The sequence below is a fragment of the Podarcis raffonei genome, chromosome 17 (genome assembly GCF_027172205.1).
Source record: "Podarcis raffonei isolate rPodRaf1 chromosome 17, rPodRaf1.pri, whole genome shotgun sequence".
Classification (NCBI taxonomy): domain Eukaryota; kingdom Metazoa; phylum Chordata; class Lepidosauria; order Squamata; family Lacertidae; genus Podarcis; species Podarcis raffonei.
This window is the reverse complement of record NC_070618.1, coordinates 8,055,515-8,076,429: the sequence shown is the minus strand read 5'-3', so window position 1 is coordinate 8,076,429 and position 20,915 is coordinate 8,055,515. Positions and strand designations below refer to the sequence as shown.

The 20,915-nt window shown below is 47.3% G+C and overlaps 2 protein-coding genes across 2 annotated transcripts in view; one reads left to right on the top strand and one right to left on the bottom strand.

Moving 5' to 3' along the window:
- The window catches only part of LOC128405020 (prolow-density lipoprotein receptor-related protein 1-like), a 44,841-nt gene extending 35,990 nt beyond the window's left edge, over positions 1–8,851 (top strand). Inside the window, exons 27-33 of the mRNA XM_053371188.1 lie at positions 1,232–1,775; positions 2,674–2,802; positions 3,759–3,866; positions 4,805–5,038; positions 6,547–7,054; positions 8,282–8,396; positions 8,762–8,851. Coding sequence (XP_053227163.1) covers positions 1,232–1,775; positions 2,674–2,802; positions 3,759–3,866; positions 4,805–5,038; positions 6,547–7,054; positions 8,282–8,396; positions 8,762–8,806 — 1,683 coding nt within the window. The 3' untranslated portion in view covers positions 8,807–8,851. The remainder of the gene's footprint in view (positions 1–1,231; positions 1,776–2,673; positions 2,803–3,758; positions 3,867–4,804; positions 5,039–6,546; positions 7,055–8,281; positions 8,397–8,761) is intronic.
- A 3,990-nt stretch (positions 8,852–12,841) lies between these two features.
- Positions 12,842–15,895, bottom strand: CLDN23 (claudin 23). The gene is made up of 2 exons (XM_053371727.1): positions 15,671–15,895; positions 12,842–14,237 (listed from the first exon to the last, which is right to left on the bottom strand). Exon 2 carries the CDS (start codon positions 14,234–14,236, stop codon positions 13,466–13,468), a length of 771 nt encoding a protein of 256 aa, XP_053227702.1. The 5' UTR covers position 14,237; positions 15,671–15,895; the 3' UTR covers positions 12,842–13,465.
- Positions 15,896–20,915: the final 5,020 nt, after the last annotated feature.

The following is a 20,915-nucleotide window of genomic DNA, read 5'->3' as shown; positions in this document are numbered from 1 at the left end:
GAAGCTCTGGAGCCGACTGAGAGCTCCTAGGTAGGCTGCACCCCCTTTTATGCTTAAAGAGCGGACCCTACCCTTACCTGGTCCGCACTTGGGGAGGTGGTCCAGGAGCGCTTTGCCGGGAGTCACGTAGGATTGGGGGTGCTGCACGCAAAGGGTGCCCTCCGTTTGATGTGGAGAGCAGTCATTATGCAATAGTTTTCTGCTGTTTGGTGCAGGGGAAACGCTCAAACTGCCGCTAAGTCAGCCTCTGGGCAGAGATATTTCCCAGTTTTAATGCATTTACTGTGCTGCTTTTTAGGGGGCAATGCAAAACATGGGGTTTGTGCTCTGAAATGGTGCAAAACAACTGTGAGAATTTGACACTGCTTGGAGCCAATCAGACAGTGTGGGATCTTGAGTGTATTTCACTTCAGCGGCATTAACTAGGAACCCAATTTTTAGTATCAATTCCTCAATTTGGGAGCAGGGTTTGCAGTGCAGAAAGGTTTGAAACGGTTGCAAAATTTGGCACCGGTTTGGAGTGAATCACACAATGTTGGCTTGTTGGGGGCGGGAATACCTTTGTCTCCTGGTTGGAGTATCAATTACTCAGTTTGGGGGGTGGCACAAAAATAGCACAAAACTTTGGCACCCGTTTGGAGGGGATCCAAAACTTCAGGGTTGCACGTTACTGAAGCTCTTTCCCTGCAGCAGTCACCGTTGTGAAATGTCCATTGTCTTTTCTCTCGCAAGTGAGGAAGACCGTGATGCCTCAGTCAGACCCCTTGTACACTTTTACCAAACTCACTTCAATGGAGAGTTTCCACTTTACTGTGTTGCAGAGAGACTTGTGTGAAGGCTCGTCTTTGCCAGTTGTGGCAAAAAGGCCCTAAAGACCAGTACAGTGGTACCTCAGGTTACAGACGCTTCAGGTTACAGACTCCGCTAACCCGAAAATTGTACCTCAAGTTAAGAACTTTACCTCAGGATGAGAACAGAAATCGTGCTCCAGCAGCGCGGCGGCAGCCGGAGGCCCCATTAGCTAAAGTGGTACCTCAGGTTAAGAACAGTTTCAGGTTAAGAACGGACCTTCAGAGCAAATTAAGTTCTTAACCCGAGGTACCACTGTAGATTTAGGTCATATGAGAAGGGTTTCCTTGGCAGAATTTCTCCACTGAAGCTGCAGATGGAACACCCTCTTGTTGCCTCCCAAAACCATATAAATGTATCTAATACTTTCCTAAAATCCTAGGTCTACCTAAAGAAACTGCGCTCCGTTTCGGGGCAGCTGCCCCCTGTCCACAGCACCCTCCCCATGACAAGCGTCAACCACTTGGCAGCAGTAGACTACTCTGTACGTGACAATGCACTTTACTTCTCGGAGTCTGAAGGTGGCGTCATAAAGGTCCTAGCTATGAAGGATGCCGGGAGAGTTGCCCTGAAGGAAGTCCTGCCGGTCAAGGGCACCGTGATCTCACTAGCTCTTGACTGGCTGAGTGGCAACATCTACTGGATTGACAGCAAGCACCCATCAATCCAAGTGGCAACTTCAGATGGGAGATACACACTTGTTCTGATCAGCGATGGGCTGTCCCATCCAACTTCTGTAGTTCTGCATCCCCCAACTGTGGCTATGTGCTTTGTCGACTCCGGTAACGAACACAGAGCGCTTGGTCCCGTAATAGAATGTTCTTCCATGGATGGGAGCAAGAGGAATGTTCTCTGGGCGACATCACAGACTCCAGTGGGTTTAACCATAGTCGATTATGGCACCCAGGTCTACTGGGCTGACCAAGGTAAGTAGTCTAACATCCACAATGGTATAATTATTTTGGCGCAGCTAGCCTCCTTTAAGGGACGCAGGTGGCGCTGTGGGTTAAACCACAGAGCCTAGGACTTGCCGATCAGAAGGTTGGCAGTTCGAATCCCCGCAACGGGGTGAGCTCCCGTTGCTCGGTCCCTGCTCCTGCCCACCTAGCAGTTCAAAAGCACGTCAAAGTGCAAGTAGATAAATAGGTACCGCTCCAGCGGGAAGGTAAACGGCATTTCCGTGCGCTACTCTGGTTCTCCAGAAGCGGCTTAGCCATGCTGGCCACATGACCCGGAAGCTGTACACCGGCTTCCTTGGCCAATAAAGCAAGATGAGCGCCGCAACCCCAGAGTCGGCCATGACTGGACCTAACCGTCAGGGGTCCCTTTACCTTTACCTTTAGCCTCCTTTGGGGCATGTTGAAAGGCTTGGCCAGCTTCCTGGACTGGCTGAACCACTAGCTAACTTTTAAAATAACCCATCTTGGGATCTGGAAATGGATCCTTTGTTAACTTTATTGCATTTATTTTTATTTATTATAATGGGCTGGCTTTCAAATCCACTTAGGATATGGTGTCAGTGTTTAAGCTGTATCTGTATCCTGCAGAGAAGCAAAAGTCCAAGATAGGCATGGCCAGCAAGATCTAATCCATGTAACAAGTGTTGGCGACTTCCTGCTAGGAATGCCTTCAAGACGAAATATTTCAAGATCATGGAAAGTTTAGAGAATGGAAGTCAGCGAGTGAGATGCTTCTCTGCAGATGCCAGTCTTTAATGTAATGTGGGTTGAAACTCAATGATATTTTTGCTCCTAAGAACCAACAGGAGTAGTTCCCATGCATATTCCTCTTACACAGCTCAGCCTCTAACTTCCTTTCTTCCAGCAAAAGGCACTGTGGAAAGCATTCGGATGGATGGCACTCAGCACAGGCTCATTCGTTCTGGCCTGCGTGGCCTTACACTCTTCACGGCTGGGGAGGGGATAATGGTCTGGACAACAACGGCGCGCAATGGTAAGCAGGCTCCAACAATTGCAGAATTCCAGCAAAACATTATATTTAAATAAAGTGTGAGTCGATGGAGGGACGTAGCATGGGTTGCTGGTCTCCGGGGTGGGGCAAGTGTTGTGCCCCTCTGGTGGACTGAGCAATGGTCAGTCCCTTTGCTGGCCAGCGTCTAATCAAGGGAATCCCTCCTTGCGAACTAGTCCCAACCTGGTAGCAGAGATAAGGCAGACAAAAAGTGAAGCTGAGGGCACCGCCGTGTCACCTCATGCTACCTATCATTGCAGCAAGGCACTCTGGGCAATGCTCGTGGCTCCAGCAGTGCTTTCCTACCTTCCTCTTCCTCCCTCCCTCTCGGCCAGCCCAGTGGCCGGGCACACAGGGGTCATTTCGCTGGCCACGAGGAGGAGGAGGTACTGCCGGTGCCCCAGCCCTAAAGGCTAGGCCTGGGCGCAGCTTGTCTCCCCACAGCTACAGCCTCTATGAGGGTGCCTGTTGTGAGGGGCGCCTGGTTGTGTGCCCAGAGCCACGGCCCCCTGTCCCCCCATCCTTACGCCACTGGGTAGATGTGGCAGATGGTAGCACATGGCGATGCTTGATCAGCTGCCTGGACTTGAGAAGTCCATGGCATGCCAACAAAATGAAGTGGGGCAGATGCCAAGGAACTGATCCTAGCTAGAAGTCTTAAATGATCGGCATTCTAGGGGGTTGAGATGAGTGTTTAGCATTATTCCTAAGCTTATAGGACACATTCAGCTGGTATTCTTTGGGAGCCTTGATGCAGTGCACTGTGCACGAAGATAACTTACCTAATTAGCTCAGAAATAAACAGATTCTAGCTAGTTGAGAATTGGAGTGGGAAATTCTAATGCCATATAGTTTCACACACACACACCCCAGTAATGCCCTAGGTCACTGTAAAGAATGTGTCTCCAATTTCTCTCTCTTATTTTATGTCTTAATAGGTGCAACAAAGGTGTGGCACAGCAGACTGGATGATTCGGAAAACTGGTGGTTTAAAGAAGAGCAGAAACTTGTGGATATAAAGATCTACAGCAAACTCAACCAACAAGGTAAACATTTTTAAAAGGGTGACCAGGGTCTCTTCTGAGCAGTTGGTCAACCAGGGTCCTTTGGGGGGTATAACTCAAAATGGTGGCTTCTTAACCTAACACAAAAATAGGGCCATCAGTTTTTCCTTACTTGAATCTGTCAAGCTGCTTGCCTTCTAGAAGAACTCCCACTATCTTTAAGGCTTGTTCTAGATTGCTTAAACTGGGGACCAGGTAACAGAAGGGTTCAACACAGGTTTATTTTAGAAAAACTAACCAATAAACCAACACGGGGACAAACAGAAGAAGACGCCTTCACCCTGGTTTGGTTCCCCTTTATCACATACATAGCTCAACAAGACAACATCAAGAATCTTCCGGGAGCATATGAATCACTCTGGCTAACCTGATTCAAAAATACACACTTACGCCCCGCTCACACACATAAACAATTCTCACTACAGCCAACCAAAGACAACCAACCACACCCTAAGCCACTTGCAACCTCTCTCACCACCAAGGAAATACAAGTGAATAGTAAGAGAACCCATACAAGTAACGCTGACGCCCCCCCCACTAAGTAGAATAATAGAAGCATAACCAGCCCACCCCACCCACCACTCCCCCCTCCTCCTCCCCCTCCCTAATTGTTTAAACCAATTCATAAACCAAGAACTCATACATTGACCACTAATAATGAAACATATGTTGCAGATATTTTCCCACATTTATTATGCTATTTTTGTGATATACATATGACATGAGAAAACTTGGTATACTCTTACTTGTATAAAATTATTCTTGTTTATAACCCCCCCCAAAAAAAAAAACCCCACCAACCACGGGTTTATTGCACCAGCAATCAAGCTGACAGGAGTGTGCTTCCTTTTAACACACGACATTTTGCAGAGTAGCAGGTAAGCCAAAGTGATTAAAAATCTTCCTCTTGCTACTTCTAGGTCACAATGGCTGTTCGGAAAAGAATGGTGGATGCAGCCACATTTGCTTGCCAATTCCGCAAGGGAGAAGTTGCAGGTGCATCGCCGGGTACGTTCTAGAGCATGGTACTAGATGCACCGAACCGCTGTGCTCAGAGCCGCTCCAAGCCTGCAAGGATAACAGCAAATGTATTGCAAAAGAGCAAGTTTGTGATGGCAGCATTGATTGCTCTGATGGATCAGACGAGAGAGACTGTGAGTAACCCAACTGAGAAACTGCATGTGTTGTGTTGTTGTGTTGTGTTGTGTTGTGTTGTGTTGTGTTGTGTTGTGTTGTTGTGAGTAAATGGATCCTTGGAGAATTCTCCTTTGCTAAATGGCCCTCAAATATGCCTGAACTCCTAATGGTTGGACAGCTAGATTCATTAAGATCTAGCTGCTGCCTTACCAGAAAATCATAGAACCCAACAACTACAGCTTTAAATGTAATGAAATACTGTTCTTTCCTAGTAAGGTAAAGGTAAATGAACCCTGGACAGTTAGGTCCGGTCAAAGGTGACTATGGGGTGTGGCGCTCATCTCGCTTCAGGCCAAGGGAGCCGGCGTTTGTCCACAGACAGCTTTCTGGGTCATGTGGCCAGCTGTGGTCTAAACCACTGAGCCTCTTGGACCTGCTGATTGAAAGGTTGGCAGTTCGAATCCGCACAACGGGGGTGCGCTCCCCTTGCTTTGCTAGTACAGAAAAGTTGCACCATAGCCCATGAGGCTACCATAGGCACAATTATAGCTAACATAAGATTATGCAAAACATAAGGGAAATCCAAGCTACATACTTAAAACTAGTTTGCCATGCTGTCTTCTAATGGGGGCCACTAGGAACTGTTCTGTGAGCAGGAGGTAGGAACTGGTTTATATTCTCAGTGCTTTACTGGAAATACATTTTCAGTATTCTATCAGGGAAGCAATGATGGTGCTATTTGTAGAATGGGTAGATTCTAGACTGGAATATAAAAAGGTAAAGGGACCCCTGACCACTAGCTCCAGTCATGACCGACTCTGGGGTTGCGGTGCTCATCTCGCTTTATTGGCCGACGAAGCCGGCGTACAGCTTCCGGGTCATGTGGCCAGCATGACTAAGCCGCTTCTGGCGAACCAGAGCAGCACACGGAAACGCCGTTTACCTTCCCGCTGGAACGGTACCTATTTATCTACTTGCACTTTGACGTGCTTTTGAACTGCTAGGTTGGCAGGAAGACTGGAATATACCCACAGCCAAACTGTTGGGCAAAGTAGCTAAGTTGGTCAACAGATAAATCAAACAATTTGAGATAAACCTTTGAGAATCTGTGTTGTATGACTTTGCTAGAAAAGGAAAGGTGAGCTACCTCCTTAATCAAGTACAGTGGTACCTCGGGTTACATACGCTTCAGGTTACAGACTCCGCTAACCCAGAAATAGTGCTTCAGGTTAAGAACTTTGCTTCAGGATAAGAACAGAAATCGTGCTCCGGCGGCATGGCAGCAGCAGGAGGCCCCATTAGCTAAAGTGGTGCTTCAAGTTAAGAACAGTTTCAGGTTAAGAACGGACCTCCGAAACAAATTAGGTACTTAACCTGAGGTACCACTGTACATAGCATAACCTCTGAAAGTAAGCTTCGCAGGCAGCTACATTTGCTATCCTTAAACCACCAGATCAGTCATATGGTCCTAGGATGATCTCGCTGTGTCCCCAAAGCAATGTGTTGATGGCTTTTCTGCCGGCAGGCAACAACACTCCGAAGAAGAAAGCCCAGCCCACACACCGACCTTCCACACTGCTGCAAACAAAACCCTTTCTTGTTAAGAAAAACACAGTGGCACCCACCAAAACCATCACCAAGAAGCCTACGGATGGAACTGCACCAGTAAAAAAATACACGAGAAGGAGTACTACTGCAACAGCAGCATGGGCACTCGAGCCAAGCAGAAGCCAGAAGACCACATTACCTCCCAAAAAGAAATGGAAAGAATCTTCTCTGGTGCAGGGAATCGTAAAAAGTGGCCTGGAGTCTCAGCCTTGCAGCAGGGAGACCTGTAACAGGAGAGGGGACTGCACTATGGAGGGCGATACAGTGAAATGCATCTGCTCACTGGGCTATAATGGAGACTACTGTGAAGAGGAGGAGGAGAAGTCTAGAGCGGGTCTTGTTCTGGGCATCATTTCCATCCTGCTAATGGCCATGGCAGCAGCAGGGACCTTTGTCTACTTCAGGAAGCAAAGAATGCGGCAAAGGTAAGGCTATTTGCCGTTCTCTACATGGGTGGTGCTGTGGGTTAAACCACAGAGCCTAGGACTTGCCGATCAGAAGGTGGGTGGTTCAAATCCCCACGACGGGGTGAGCTCCCGTTGCTCGGTCCCTGCTCCTGCCAACCTAGCAGTTCGAAAGCATGTCAAAGTGCAAGTAGATAAATAGGTACCGCTCCAGCGGGAAGGTAAACAGCATTTCTGTGCGCTGGTCTGGTTTGCCAGAAGCGGCTTAGTCATGCTGGAGGGCCAAGTTTGGGAAAGCCTGGTGCAGAAGGTGAATGGGAGAGCTGTAGGCAGTTCTCAGTAGGTAGCAAACAACGGTGACAGCGTTAAGAGTTATGATATTCCACATTAATGGCGTTTCGTCACAATATTCTTCCTAGTCTCTTTGAAGGGGAACGCATTGAGAAAAATAAGTTCAGTTTTTAATCCATAATAAGCAAGTTATTGTTGGCAGCCAAGTACCCCCTGCCCCACCAAATACACTCTTTGTAGGCCATCACTCAAAGGCGACATCCACAAAAGCTCTCTTCACTGCAAGATGCACAATTATCTAGCAGCGTAGGTAACGGTAAAGGGACCCCTGACCGTTAGGTCCAGTCGTGACCGACTCTGGGGTTGCGCCGCTCACCTCGCTTTTCTGGCCGAGGGAGCCGGCATGCATGTGGCCAGCATGACTAAGCTGCTTCTGGCGAACCAGAGCAGCGCACAGAAACGCCGTTTACCTTTCCGCTGGAGCGGTACCTATTTATCTACTTGCACTTGACGTGCTTTCGAACTGCTAGGTTGGCAGGAGCAGGGACCGAGCAACGGGAGCTCACCCCGTTGCGGGGATTCGAACCGCTGACCTTCTGATCGGCAAGTTCTAGGCTCTGTGGTTTAACCCACAGCGCCACCTGCGTCCCTGATGCTCACTTTGGCCGAGCCCAAAATATGGGCAGCAGTAATTTGCTTGTGCAGAGACAGCCTGCTTTGTTTTTAAATTTGAATGGCTTGCTTGTGCCTGTTGCAGTCCTGTTCACGGAATCATGAAAGATTCTGGCACAAATGTGCTGCAACTGCAATTTGCATTGATGCATATAGTTTGGGTTCCAAATTAGTGGTGCAGGTGGTTCTACAAGATCACTGTGCCTCTTAACAGCTTAGCAGAAGGGTTCCAGCCTAGGATTTGCATCACAGTCAATACGTGTGTCTTATCTCCTCCTCCCACAGGACTTCAAGTGTATCATCAACTGGACCGCTGGCCAGCTACCAGAAGGACAGCGACAAAGAAGACAATTTCGTTGAAGATGAAACCTGTATCAATGCAGCTTATGATCCCGAGCAGGTGAGGGCTTCTTAAGATTCCTGTCCTAAGCTTCCAATTCCGAGCACTGGCATATGCTTCCTGTGTTCTTGGAACCAGTGTTGTTCCTACTTTGGGATTTTAAACCTGGCCTGGCAAAGCCAGCAGCAGGGTCAGAAAAACTTCGCTGCCTAGAGGAGCTGCGCTTGTGAGTGGTTAAGATGCCGGCAGGACAGAGGGAGGGATGTTGGCTGAAATAAGCACACCCCCTGCTTGGCAAAGCTTCTAGCAATCTGTCTGCAGTTCTTCCTTGCCTGAAGAACTTAACTGCTTGTAATACCACTGCTTTTGATAGTCCAGGTGAAAATGCTGAGGGTCCTAAAATGTGGCTTTGCAATCCTCCGCAGGAATTGTCGACTCCAATGAAGACAGGCATGGGCACAGACTCGTAAAGCAAACAAATAAATGATTCATAGTAGATAAACGTCTTGTAATCTCTTTCCCCCCCCCCCAAATGCATCACCCGGATGATAGTGGGGATATGCTATGTCTGTTTCTTCACTGGGCATTTTCTGTGGGATATTTGCACTTTATTCTGGGCATTTGCATGATGTCATGGTCAAGAGTCTGGGTTTTGCAGGAGGGAGACAAGCACACTCCAGGAATTTTAGCATTGTACAATTGAAGGGCTCTATCACCTTACCCCAAGGGACACGGGTGGCGCTGTGGGTTAAACCACAGAGCCTAGGATTTGCTGATCAGAAGGTCGGTGGTTCGAATCCCCGCGACGGGGTGAGCTCCCATTGCTCGGTCCCTGCTCCTGCCAACCTAGCATTTCGAAAGCATGTCAAAGTGCAAGTAGATAAATAGGTACCGCTCCGGCGGGAAGGTAAACAGCATTTCCGTGTGCTGCTCTGGTTTGCCAGAAGCGACTTAGTCATGCTGGCCACATGACCCGGAAGCTGTCTGCGGACAAACGCCGGCTCCCTCAGCCTATAGAGCGAGATGAGCGCACAACCCCAGAGTCGGTCATGACTGGACCTAATGGTCAGGGGTCGCTTTACCCTTTACCTTTATCACCTTAGCCCAGGGTTTCCCAAACTTAGGTCTCCAGCTGTGTTGGGACTACAGTTCCCATCATCCCTGACAGCTTGTCCTGCTAGCTAGGGATGATGGGAGTTGTAGTCTAAAAAAACAGTTGGGGACCCAAGTTTGGGGAAACCCTGCCTTAGCCCAACACATATCCTTTTAAAAATTTCTTGCTGACATTAGGAAAGTGACACTGCATTGAAAATTCTGGAATTGGTTTTTTTAAAAAAACACAAATCGGGATGAATGTTCATGGTTGTAGAACCTGAGCACAAACAAAACTGACCAAATGGTCAATGAAGATCAGATATAATCTAACCTCATAATTGCACAAGACTTGGGATGAATGGGTTACCGGGAGGCATTCTGAGACGTCCCAAGTTTTCCTATTGAGCTTTCCACTTTTTTCAGAGCTCAGGGAAAAAGCAGACTGCTTTTGACACAGAGGAACAGTTGCACAGTTTCCCCAGATGTAGGTGGGTCCATATCCATTATCTTCTGTAGGTTTTGGCTGGTTATTGCTCCAGAAATCCCCCTCTCTATGCTTGATTTCTCCTTAGTGTTAATTTCTACAATAGATATAATCCTTCCCTTTGCACATAGAACCATAGAGTTGGAAGAGACCACAAGGGCCATCGAGTCCAACCCCCTGCCAAGCAGGAAACACCATCAGAGCACTCCTGACATATGGTTGTCAAGCCTCTGCTTAAAGACCTCCAAAGAAGGAGACTCCACCACACTCCTTGGCAGCAAATTCCACTGTCAAACAGCTCTTACTGTCAGGAAGTTCTTCCTAATGTTTAGGTGGAATCTTCTTTCTTGTAGTTTGGATCCATTGCTCCGTGTCCGCTTCTCTGGAGCAGCAGAAAACAACCTTTCTCCCTCCTCTATGTGACATCCTTTTATATGTTTGAACATGGCTATCATATCACCCCTTAACCTCCTCTTCTCCAGGCTAAACATGCCCAGCTCCCTAAGCCGTTCCTCACATGAGCACTGCCTTTTTAGACATTTATTCCCTCCCTAATAAATTGTTGTCTGGGGGGGGGGTCACGTTTGGAAGTGCAGCAAGAGAAGGAGATATTTCCCCCTATGTTCCAGCCAAATTAAAATTGCCCCAATGAAAATTTGGGGGAGGGGGAGGGGAACTGCCCATTTTGCCCAGGACATTATTTGAGTTCCAGAAGTCAAAGCAGAGATTCCACTTCACTTGCAACTAAAAACAGATCGGCAGTCTTTGGGAAGCACTGTTAAGCCAGCATTCTTCCTACTAGTTGAAGGGAAAGTACAAACAGTGAGTTAAATGCTTTTTTCCCAAATGCTTTAAAAACAAAACAGGGCACAGTCTGCTTCCTTGTGAATGTATTATGCCTGCTGTGCAAATAGTATATAAACTGGTAAAATATTAACAAATTGCATGGCAGTCACAGGAAAAATGGAGAAGGGGGGGAGGGGATTCTTCTCACTTTCAGAAAATGAACTCTGAATAAGCTAAGGCGATCCCTGCTCTTAAGTCTCCAAACATGCACCTACAATTCCTGCTAGCTAGGCATGATGAGAGTTGTAGTCCAAAAACAGCTGGAGACCCAAGTTTAGGAAACCCAGACCTAAAGGCACAAGCAGGTCTGCTGCTAAAATCGTTGCCATCTGTTGTTGAAGCACTGACAAAACTTCTGTAAATTCAGGACTGCCCCTGGAAAATAGAGACGCTTGGAAGGTCTGTTAATATTTAACTAAGAGCCTTATATACTAATATACAGTATTATATATACAGAGTTACAGAAAGGTAGCCGTGTTGGTCTGCCATAGTCAAAACAAAAAAAAAAATTTCTTTCCAGTAGCACCTTAAAGACCAACTAAGTTAGTTCTTGGTATGAGCTTTCGTGTGCATGCATCTGTGCATTCAGATACACACCTGTGTATCTGAAGAAGTGTGCATGCACACGAAAGCTCATACCAAGAACTAACTTAGTTGGTCTTTAAGGTGCTACTGGAAAGAAAAGTATTATATATGTAACACCTTGAACTTGAATGGTAGGAAATAGGCCACCAGCATAGAGATATTGTATACCATGGGTAGGCAAACTAAGGCCTGGGGGCCGGATCTGGTCCAATCGCCTTCTCAGTCCGGCCCGCGGACAGTCTGGGAATCAGTGTGTTTTTACATGAATAGAATGTGTTCCTTTTAAAAATGCATCTCTGGGTTATTTGTGGGGCATAGGAATTAGTTCATTTTCCCCCCTTCAAAATATAGTCCGGCCCCCCACAAGGTCTGAGGGACAGTGGACCAGCTCCCCGCTGAAAAAGTTTTGCTGACCCCCTGTTGTATACTGACTGGGCCTCATTCTGCTCCAGTTGCAGTTTCCCGATCTAGTGTAAGGGAAGCCACCCATAGCATGCATTGCAGTAATCCAACCTTGAATGCACCAGTGCCTGAGCTAATGTAATCAATCTCTTCTAGTTACAGGTAGGTAGCCGTGTTGGTCTGCTGTAGTCGAAACAAAATAAAAAAATTCCTTCCAGTAGCACCTTAGAGACCAACTAACTTTGTTATTGGTATGAGCTTTCGTTTGCAGATCTGAAGAAGTGTGCATGCACATGAAAGCTCATACCAATAACAAACTTAGTTGGTCTCTAAGGTGCTACTGGAAGGAATTTTTTTATTTTGTTTCAAGCTCTTCTGGTTCAGGAACAGCTGTTGTAACACTTATAAAGGTTCTGTAACAGAATTCTCATTACCATGCTTAATGAAGATTTCCTTGATTTTTTTGGGGGGGGACATGGCAATTAATGTGTGCACTCTAAAAGGTGAAAAGGAAAAGTACCCCTGGATGGTTAAGTCAAGTCCAGGTGACTATGGGGTTGCGACGCTCATCTCGCTTTCAGGCCAAGGGAGCCGGTGTTTGTCCACAAACATCTTTCCGGGTCATGTGGCCAACATGACTAAACCGCTTCTGGTACCATGGAGGTCTGTGCATTAACTCATTTCCCTAACATGCATTCCTAACATGTTTTCTCTCTCCTAGGAAAACATTCCACATACTCCAACCAAATACCTGTTGCTTTTTCTGACAGGTGGTCGTTTTAAGAAAATGAGTGCATGTAGAAAGGAAGGACTTGGGCTATTTACACACTATGAATTTAAAGCACATTCCCCACCCACTCAAAGAATCCTAGGAATTGTATTTTATCCCTCACAGAGCTACAATTATCGGCACCCTTAAGTTAGTTCCCAGCATTGGTTGGGTGGGTGGGAGATACTTTAAAAGTGCTGAGAATCAAGCGATCCTTTTGAAGTAAACACTTGAGGGGTAAGGTGCATTTTCTGAAGGCAAGATTCGGCTAGTGACGCTGTATAAATCGCCATACAAAAGATAACTTTTATTCCGCTTATATTACATTTTTATGTATCCATCTGTAAATAGGCATCTCTTTGAGAGTACAGTCAAACCCTGAGGGATGATAGATTCCTGGTCTCTTACCAATTTAGTAAACAGAAGGTGGTGGCGCAGGGGGATGAAAGCAGATCTGTTGCTGCAGAGGAGCCCTGCCCCCGCTCCAAGATATTCCAGGGTCCTGAATTTTCAGCTTTCATCCAGTGTGCAAAAAAACCATCTTGTCCATTTGCTTAACAAAGCTCCGGGTCACTCTTCAAGTAAATGTGTGCAAAAGCAATAAAACAATTATGGTTGCTGCCCTGCAAGCCCCTCCCCATCCCAAAAAATTGCACAGTGAAGAGGACCGCTCAAACTCCCTATCGCTTCCTCATGCAAGAGTGATTTAATTACTGTCTTAATAGAATGTTTAACCTGAGAGAAAGCGAAAAGAAAAGCGTAGAACCAGAATCTGTAGCGGTTTAGGGCTATGGCACCTGCTTGATTCACGAACGAGGTAGGAAAACGTCTTTGCCGGAATTAAATTTGTAGACAAACTTTCCGCACTGGGTATCTTTGTCGTCCGAGCAGAGTTCCAGAAGGAATCTTTCTGCAGCTTGTTCCTTGCAAGAGTGTCCCGGCTTAGGGCTATAAATCAGAATCGCAGGGAAACCTGCTCCAGTTACTGGGGTGTTCACTTTCCAGTACGTCTTGGGGGTTGGTGTAAGACCTGGGGGTTGGAGTCCTGTAATAGTCCATTTGGATCTCTGTGTTGCCAAAGGAGGGAGAAATGGCAGCCGTGGTCGCTGGGACCCTCTGACTGCTGGGTGGGTAGCTGTAATCCATCGCTGCTTTCTTCAGCTTGCGCTCCTTGCAGCACTGAGCAAAGCTGAGCGAAAGGGAGAAGCCCCCAATTATCTCCAGGCAGCTCCCTAAGTAGCCTAGCACCAGGCAGTAACCCACCCCTAGGCTACTGCCGGCTGTGATGGGAAGGTTTTGGATGTCGTGATTGTACCAAGAGACGGCGATCAGGCTAAGCAGCCCGGAAACAAAGAGCAGCAGGCCTCCTAGCCCAGCCAGCAGGTACTGGGGCATATCCTGCCAGCAGCGAACGCCCAGCGAAGCCACAACCAACCCCAGGACCGTGACGGCCACAGAGGATGGCATCAGCCCTTTGGCGACTTGCACAGTCTGGTGGGAGAAGTACCCCAGCGTGTCCTTGATGTTGCACTGAGTCTTCTGGGTGCCTTGAAACTCATTGCAGATGTCCCAGATGCCTTGGTGCTGGATCATGTCGTAGGCTTGGTCAGGGATACGGCTTAAATCCCTCCAGGCGGGAGCCAGAGTGCTGGTCAGGTTCAGGACGAGGCCGCAGGGGCCCAGGACAATGCCCACGATCATGGCGGTCGGCGTCCGCATTCTGTGCCAGGCGACAGAGAGACAGAAGCTGTTATGGGTACAGACAGGTGACTGAAAAACCACTTGCCCTCAGGAAACAACCTTGGTTTACTTGCTCAGGTCCTTATATACCTGCTGTGGGATTGCTAGTTTATGTTCTGCTTGGCTGTGTGGTGCCAGCCAGGCATCGTATCACTTACGCCACACAAAGTCTGCTGCAGAACGCATCTATAGCCGTATAATAATAATAATAATAATAATAATAATAATAATAATAATTAATTTTACCCTGCCCATCTGGCTGGGTTTCCCCAGCCACTCTGGGTGGCTCCCAACAGAATATCAAACATAAAGAACTTTCCTAAACAGGGCTGCCTTCAGATGTCTTCTAAAAGTTGGATAGTTGTTTATTTCCTTCACATCTGATGGGAGGGCGGGCGCCACTACTGAGAAGGCCCTCTGCCTGGTTCCCTGTAACCTCACTTCTCGCAATGAGGAAACCGCCAGAAGGCCCTCGGCGCTGGACCTCAGTGTCTGGGCTGAATGATGGGGGTAGAGACACTCCTTCAGGTATACTGGGCCGAGGCCATTTAGGGCTTTAAAGGTCAACACCAGCACTTTGAATTTGGCTCCCAGTACATTTCCGAGCATATGTAGGTCTTTCAGGACCGGTGTTATATGGCCCCGGCGGTTACTCCTAGTAACCAGTCTAACTGTTGCATTCTGGATTAGCTGTAGTTTCTAGGTCACCTTCAAAGGTAGCCCCACATAGAACGCATTGCGGTAGTCCAAGCGGGAGATAACCAGAGCATGCACCACTCTGGCAAGGCAGCGTGCAGGCAGGTATGGTCACAGCCAGCGTACCCGATGGAGCTGGTAGACAGCTGCCCAGGACACAGAATAAAGGGAAGATTCACAGCGGGAGAGTAGTTACATTTGGGGAAGACCCGACCAAGCTTGCAAGGAAACCCATGAAGAGCCCAGCTGGAGAAGCTGCGGCTCAGATCAGGAGAGGCAGAAGTCCCAAGGGACCTGCTGTTCCTTCCAGGAGCTATTTTCTAGCCCAGGATTCCAGTGTTTTAAAGGAACATCCTGTCCTTTAAAAAATAACTTCAAACCTTGAAGAAGACCTTTCCTGCCTTGGCTAGAGGGAGTGGGCTTTTATCCCTCTGCTCAGGTCAGCCTCCAGAGGACCTCAAGTCCACGCTTTCACCTGGTCCTCCCTCCACCCAACCAGCAAATGATTAATCGCCTAAGCAGTGATACTGTTGTCATACAGCACTCAAAAAGGTCACAGGCAGTGGGAGACAATTCCTGGTTCGTGGGATCTATCCTTATTCCAGGTTTAAGCTGATGCCTTATGAGAACTGTCCCTCCCTCTCCCCACCCACCTGCAAAAATCCTGTATTTAGCCCTGGCTTGGATATAGATATCAAGGGAGAAGCGGCTGTTTACCTGTCCTGCTGCAGACAACCCCTGCTGCAACTGTTGCTCGCTCTCTCCCTGCTGTGTGCCCGGTTAAAAGAAACTGGCTAGTATGACCGAAACTTCTGTGTGTACAGAGAAACCAGGCTAGCGCTGCAGCTGAGCTTGTTCTGGGTAGTATTTTATGGGGAAGAAAGGGAGGGGAGAGGAAACAGAAGTGGAACCGCGGAATCAGGAAAGGGTTGCCGTTACAGGTGATGCCAAGTCAGTGACTTCAGAAAGGTGGGGCCGGCTCTCAGAGCACCTTTGGAGCCGCACCTGTTTCCATGTGATGATCGTGCTTAAGGATGAAGGCGGTGACTTTTATTGTCCTGAATAAAGGTTGGCTCTTATTGCTTAGGTAACAGCACACCAAAGCAATAAACACATACAAACTGACACTGCAGATCTTTTGAAAGGTGGTTTTAGGAACTGGATGGCAAAACACAGAGAGGCACAGATGAGGCTGTGTACATGGAGCAATCTGGATGCTCTTAATTAATTACCCTTGAGAGAAAGGGAGGGGGGAACGTGAAGTGCCCTGGGGCAGGACAAATACATTGAAAAGAGCTGCATAAACAACTCAGTGTCCATGTTAGATACCAAAGTCCTTTGTGCCTTGGTGTATGTAGTATAAAAATGTAGTATAAACACCGACAACTGGGAAACACTGGCCTGTGAGTGTTCCAGTTGGAGAACAGCCTTTACCAAAGGTGTCATGGACTTTGAAGACACCCGAACTCTGGACGAAAGGGAGAAACGTGCTATGAGGAAGGCACGTTTGGCAAACCCTCACTGTGATCAACTCCCACCTGGAAACCTATGTCTCCACTGTGGAAGCATGTGTGGATCCAGAATTGGCCCCCATAGTCACTTACGGACTCACTGTTAAGACCGTGTTCATGGAAGACAATCTTACTTGGCTACGAGTGATTGCCAAAGAAGAAGACTATCTCAATTATATAAGAACAAACATGCTTCATTTTTTATTTTATTTTTAAAGGAAAAGCCAGTAATGGATATAGATAGATAGATAGATAGATAGATAGATAGATAGATAGATAGATGATAGATATAGATAGATAGATAGATAGATAGATAGATAGATAGCAGGGTCCTACCCAATCTTACTCGTCTGAGTGATTGCCAAAGAATAAGATTCCTTTAAGGTGCTTTAATTTCTTCATCCCACCAGTTCATTTTCTCTCACAGCTTTTATTTGGTTTTCAACTAGCCAATGTAGCTGTGCCTTTAAGAGCAGCTGGATCTGAAGTCAGTAGCAATAGTATTACTTGTTTCCTGTTTCTGCACATTCCTTGCCATTGCAGTCACAAGAACAGGCCAAGTTCTCCCCCCCCCCCCAAGTGAATGGGTAACTCTAGATGGCTGCAGACCTTTAGACAAGGCCCCTAACATGGTATCTGCAAGAAGCCTTCACCTGCAGAGTGCAATAGTCCTCTGGGTATATAAGGGGTGCTTATTTCCCGCTTGGACCACTGCAAAATGCTCTGTGTGGAGCTACCTTTGAAGGTGACTCAGAAACTGCAACTAATCCAGAATGCGGCAGCTAGACTGGGAGCGGCTGCAGGGACCATATAATACCGGTTCTGAAAGACCAACATTGACTCCGAGGACATTTCTGAGCACAATTCAAAGTGTTGGTGCTGCCCTTTAAAGCCCTAAACAGCCTCATCCCAGTATACCCAAAGGAGCGTCTCCATCCCCATCGTCCAGCCAGGACACTGAGGTTCACCTCTGAGGGCCTTCTGGTGGTTCCCTCACTGTGAGAAGTGAAGCTACAGGGAACCAGGCAGAGGACCTTCTGGGTAAAAACCAGGCAGAGGACCTTCATGGTGCCTGCCCCATGGCACGTCAGATGTGAAGGAAATAAACAACTGTCTGACTTTCAGAAGACATCTGAAGGCAGCCCTGTTTAGGGGAGTTTTTTATGTTTGAAGTTTTATTATGTTTCTGTATATGCTGGAAGCTGCCCAGAGTGGCTGGGGTAACAAATAATAAAATGATTATTAAAGTTATTTCAGGTGTCATGGTCTCAATCTGTATTGGCCTTTCTATGCCAAAACCAGTACCTTGAACTTATCCCGGCGACTAACTGGTAGCCAGTGCAATTATTTTGACCGTGGAGTGACGTGTTGGCAATATCCTGCCCCACTGAGCAGTCAAGCAGCCGCATGTTGTGCAGATTCTGGAACTCGCTCGAGGGTGGAAGTAGACCTGTTCATGTTTCTCTTTACTGTGACCTCTCTTGAGTCGGAGTGTGTAAGATACTACCACCCATCCAAATTCACCCAGTGGTGGTCCCTAAAATCTGTTGCAGAAGCAATTACCGTATTTTTCGCTCTATAACACGCACCCGACCATAACACGCACGTAGTTTTTAGAGGAGGAAAACAAGAAAAAAAATATTCTAAATGAAACAGTGGATGTATGATTTTTGTGGTTCACGCTGTGGCCACAGACATGTGATCTGACAGTGAGTTTGGAGTAGCCCAATGCAAAAATCCTGAGGATCCATGTGGATCCATGCTTTGTAACCACGTTTTTGCACCACTGCGGCCCCAGGCAACAGTGGGTGCGTGATTTTTTTGGTGCAAGATGTAGCCATGGACATGCTATGTGATCTGATGGTGAACTTGGGGTGACCCAGTGCAAAAATCCTGAGGATTCATGTGGATCCGTGCTTTACACTCGTGTAAGCGGCTCCTCTCCTCTCCCGCTTTGTTCCTTTAAAGAAGCAGGCTCTCTGTCCCTCTCTCCTCCCCACTCAGCGGCTCTTCTCCCGCTTTGCTGTTTCAAAGTGAGCCACAGAGGAGGGAAGGAAGGGGAACCATGGATCTTCTGCTCACGACTGCAGCAGACCCCCCCCCCCCATCCATAGGCATTCCCTCCATAACACGCACAGACATTTCCCCTTACTTTCTAGGAGGAAAAAAGTGAGTGTTATGGTGCAAAAAATACGGTAGTTACATTAAGTTCAGGGTATCCCAGGAGCATTTCACAAATTCAGAGCATGCATAGCCATTGGGACAGAACTTGCTGTGTCTGTCACAGGCTTTCCCAGGTCACTAAAAGACCCAGAGCATGGAAACAGAAGCCACCTGACGCTTGCTGGTGCAACTGACACTGCGGGACATTTCTTGCATCCCAACTTCGGAGAGGAGTGATATAGCCCTTTTGGGGGGGGGGGGTGTAAAGCTAGTGACGTCCAGATTTTAATGGCAACAACTGAAAAGGTGTGCTGCTTCCTTTTTTGCCCAACTGGGGTAACAAACCCTTCAAGTTTCCCTATTTTCCAGGGGCAGTCCTGGATTTACAGAAGCTGTCCTGGTTTCTGATTTGAGCCCAGAATGTCCTGCTTTTCCTTAGGATGTCCCTGTTTTCATCGGAGAAATGTTGGAGGGAATGGGGCAGTCAAGGATTCAGCAGAGGAAACACAGCCCAGAATAACTAAGGAGATAGTACAAGAATACTTGGCTAGTTTAGATGTATTCAAGTCTCCAGGGCCAGATGAACTGCATCCAAGAGTATTAAAAGAACTGGCAGATGCGATCTCAGAACCACTGGCAGTCATCTTTGAGAATTCCTGGAGAACAGGCGAAGTCCTGGCAGACTGGAGGAGGGCAAATGTTGTCCCTATTTTCAAAAAGGGGAAAAGAGAGGACCCAAATAATTATCGCCCAGTCAGTCTGACATCAATACCAGGGAAGATTCTGGAGCAGATCATAAAGCAAACAGTCTGTGAGCACCTAGAAAGGAATGCTGTGATCACCAATAGTCAGCATGGATTTCTGAAAAATAAGTCATGTCAGACTAACCTGATCTCGTTTTTTGACAGAATTACAAGCCTGGTAGATGAAGGGAATGCAGTGGATGTAGCCTACCTTGATTTCAGCAAGGCATTCGACAAGGTGCCCCATGATATTCTTGTAAAGAAGCTGGTAAAATGCGGTCTTGACTATGCTACCACTCAGTGGATTTGTAACTGGCTGACTGACCGAACCCAAAGGGTGCTCATCAATGGTTCCTCTTCATCCTGGAGAAGAGTGACTAGTGGGGTGCCACAGGGTTCTGTCTTGGGCCCGGTCTTATTCAACATCTTTATCAACGACTTGGATGATGGACTCAAGGGCATCCTGATCAAATTTGCAGATGACACCAAACTGGGAGGGGTGGCTAACACCCCAGAGGACAGGATCACACTTCAAAACGACCTTGACAGATTAGAGAACTGGGCCAAAACAAACAAGATGAACTTTAACAGGGAGAAATGTAAAGTATTGCACTTGGGCAAAAAAAATGAGAGGCACAAATACAAGATGGGTGACACCTGGCTTGAGAGCAGTACATGTGAAAAGGATCTAGGAGTCTTGGTTGACCACAAACTTGACATGAGCCAACAGTGTGACGCGGCAGCTAAAAAAGCCAATGCAATTCTGGGCTGCATCAATAGGAGTATAGCATCTAGATCAAGGGAAGTAATAGTGCCACTGTATTCTGCTCTGGTCAGACCTCACCTGGAGTACTGTGTCCAGTTCTGGGCACCACAGTTCAAAAAGGACACTGACAAACTGGAACGTGTCCAGAGGAGGGCAACCAAAATGGCCAAAGGCCTGGAAACGATGCCTTATGAGGAACGGCTAAGGGAGCTGGGCATGTTTAGCCTGGAGAAGAGGAGGTTAAGGGGTGATATGATAGCCATGTTCAAATATATAAAAGGATGTCATATAGAGGAGGGAGAAAGGTTGTTTTCTGCTGCTCCAGAGAAGCGGACACGGAGCAATGGATCCAAACTACAAGAAAGAAGATTCCACCTAAACATTAGGAAGAACTTCCTGACAGTAAGAGCTGTTTGACAGTGGAATTTGCTGCCAAGGAGTGTGGTGGAGTCTCCTTCTTTGGAGGTCTTTAAGCAGAGGCTTGACAACCATATGTCAGGAGTGCTCTGATGGTGTTTCCTGCTTGGCAGGGGGTTGGACTCGATGGCCCTTGTGGTCTATTCCAACTCTATGATTCTATGATTCTAAGGTGGGGGAAGAAACACAATGTGAGGATGAGCCTTGTTGAGGACTTGGAATGGCTGCACTCCCATCAGAGCCCACTAGAGGGTAGGCAAAGACAAAGCAAAAACAAATCATACCTCTTTAACAGCTGTCAGTTAAGATTCCTCCATTCCGCTTAGGGTTTCTCTTATTCCCATGCCCATAAGCACACATTT

What these genes read in the sequence shown, in the direction of transcription:
- CLDN23 (XM_053371727.1), bottom strand. Translation starts at nt 14,236, where the DNA reads ATGCGGACGCCGACCGCCATGATCGTGGGCATTGTCCTGGGCCCCTGC.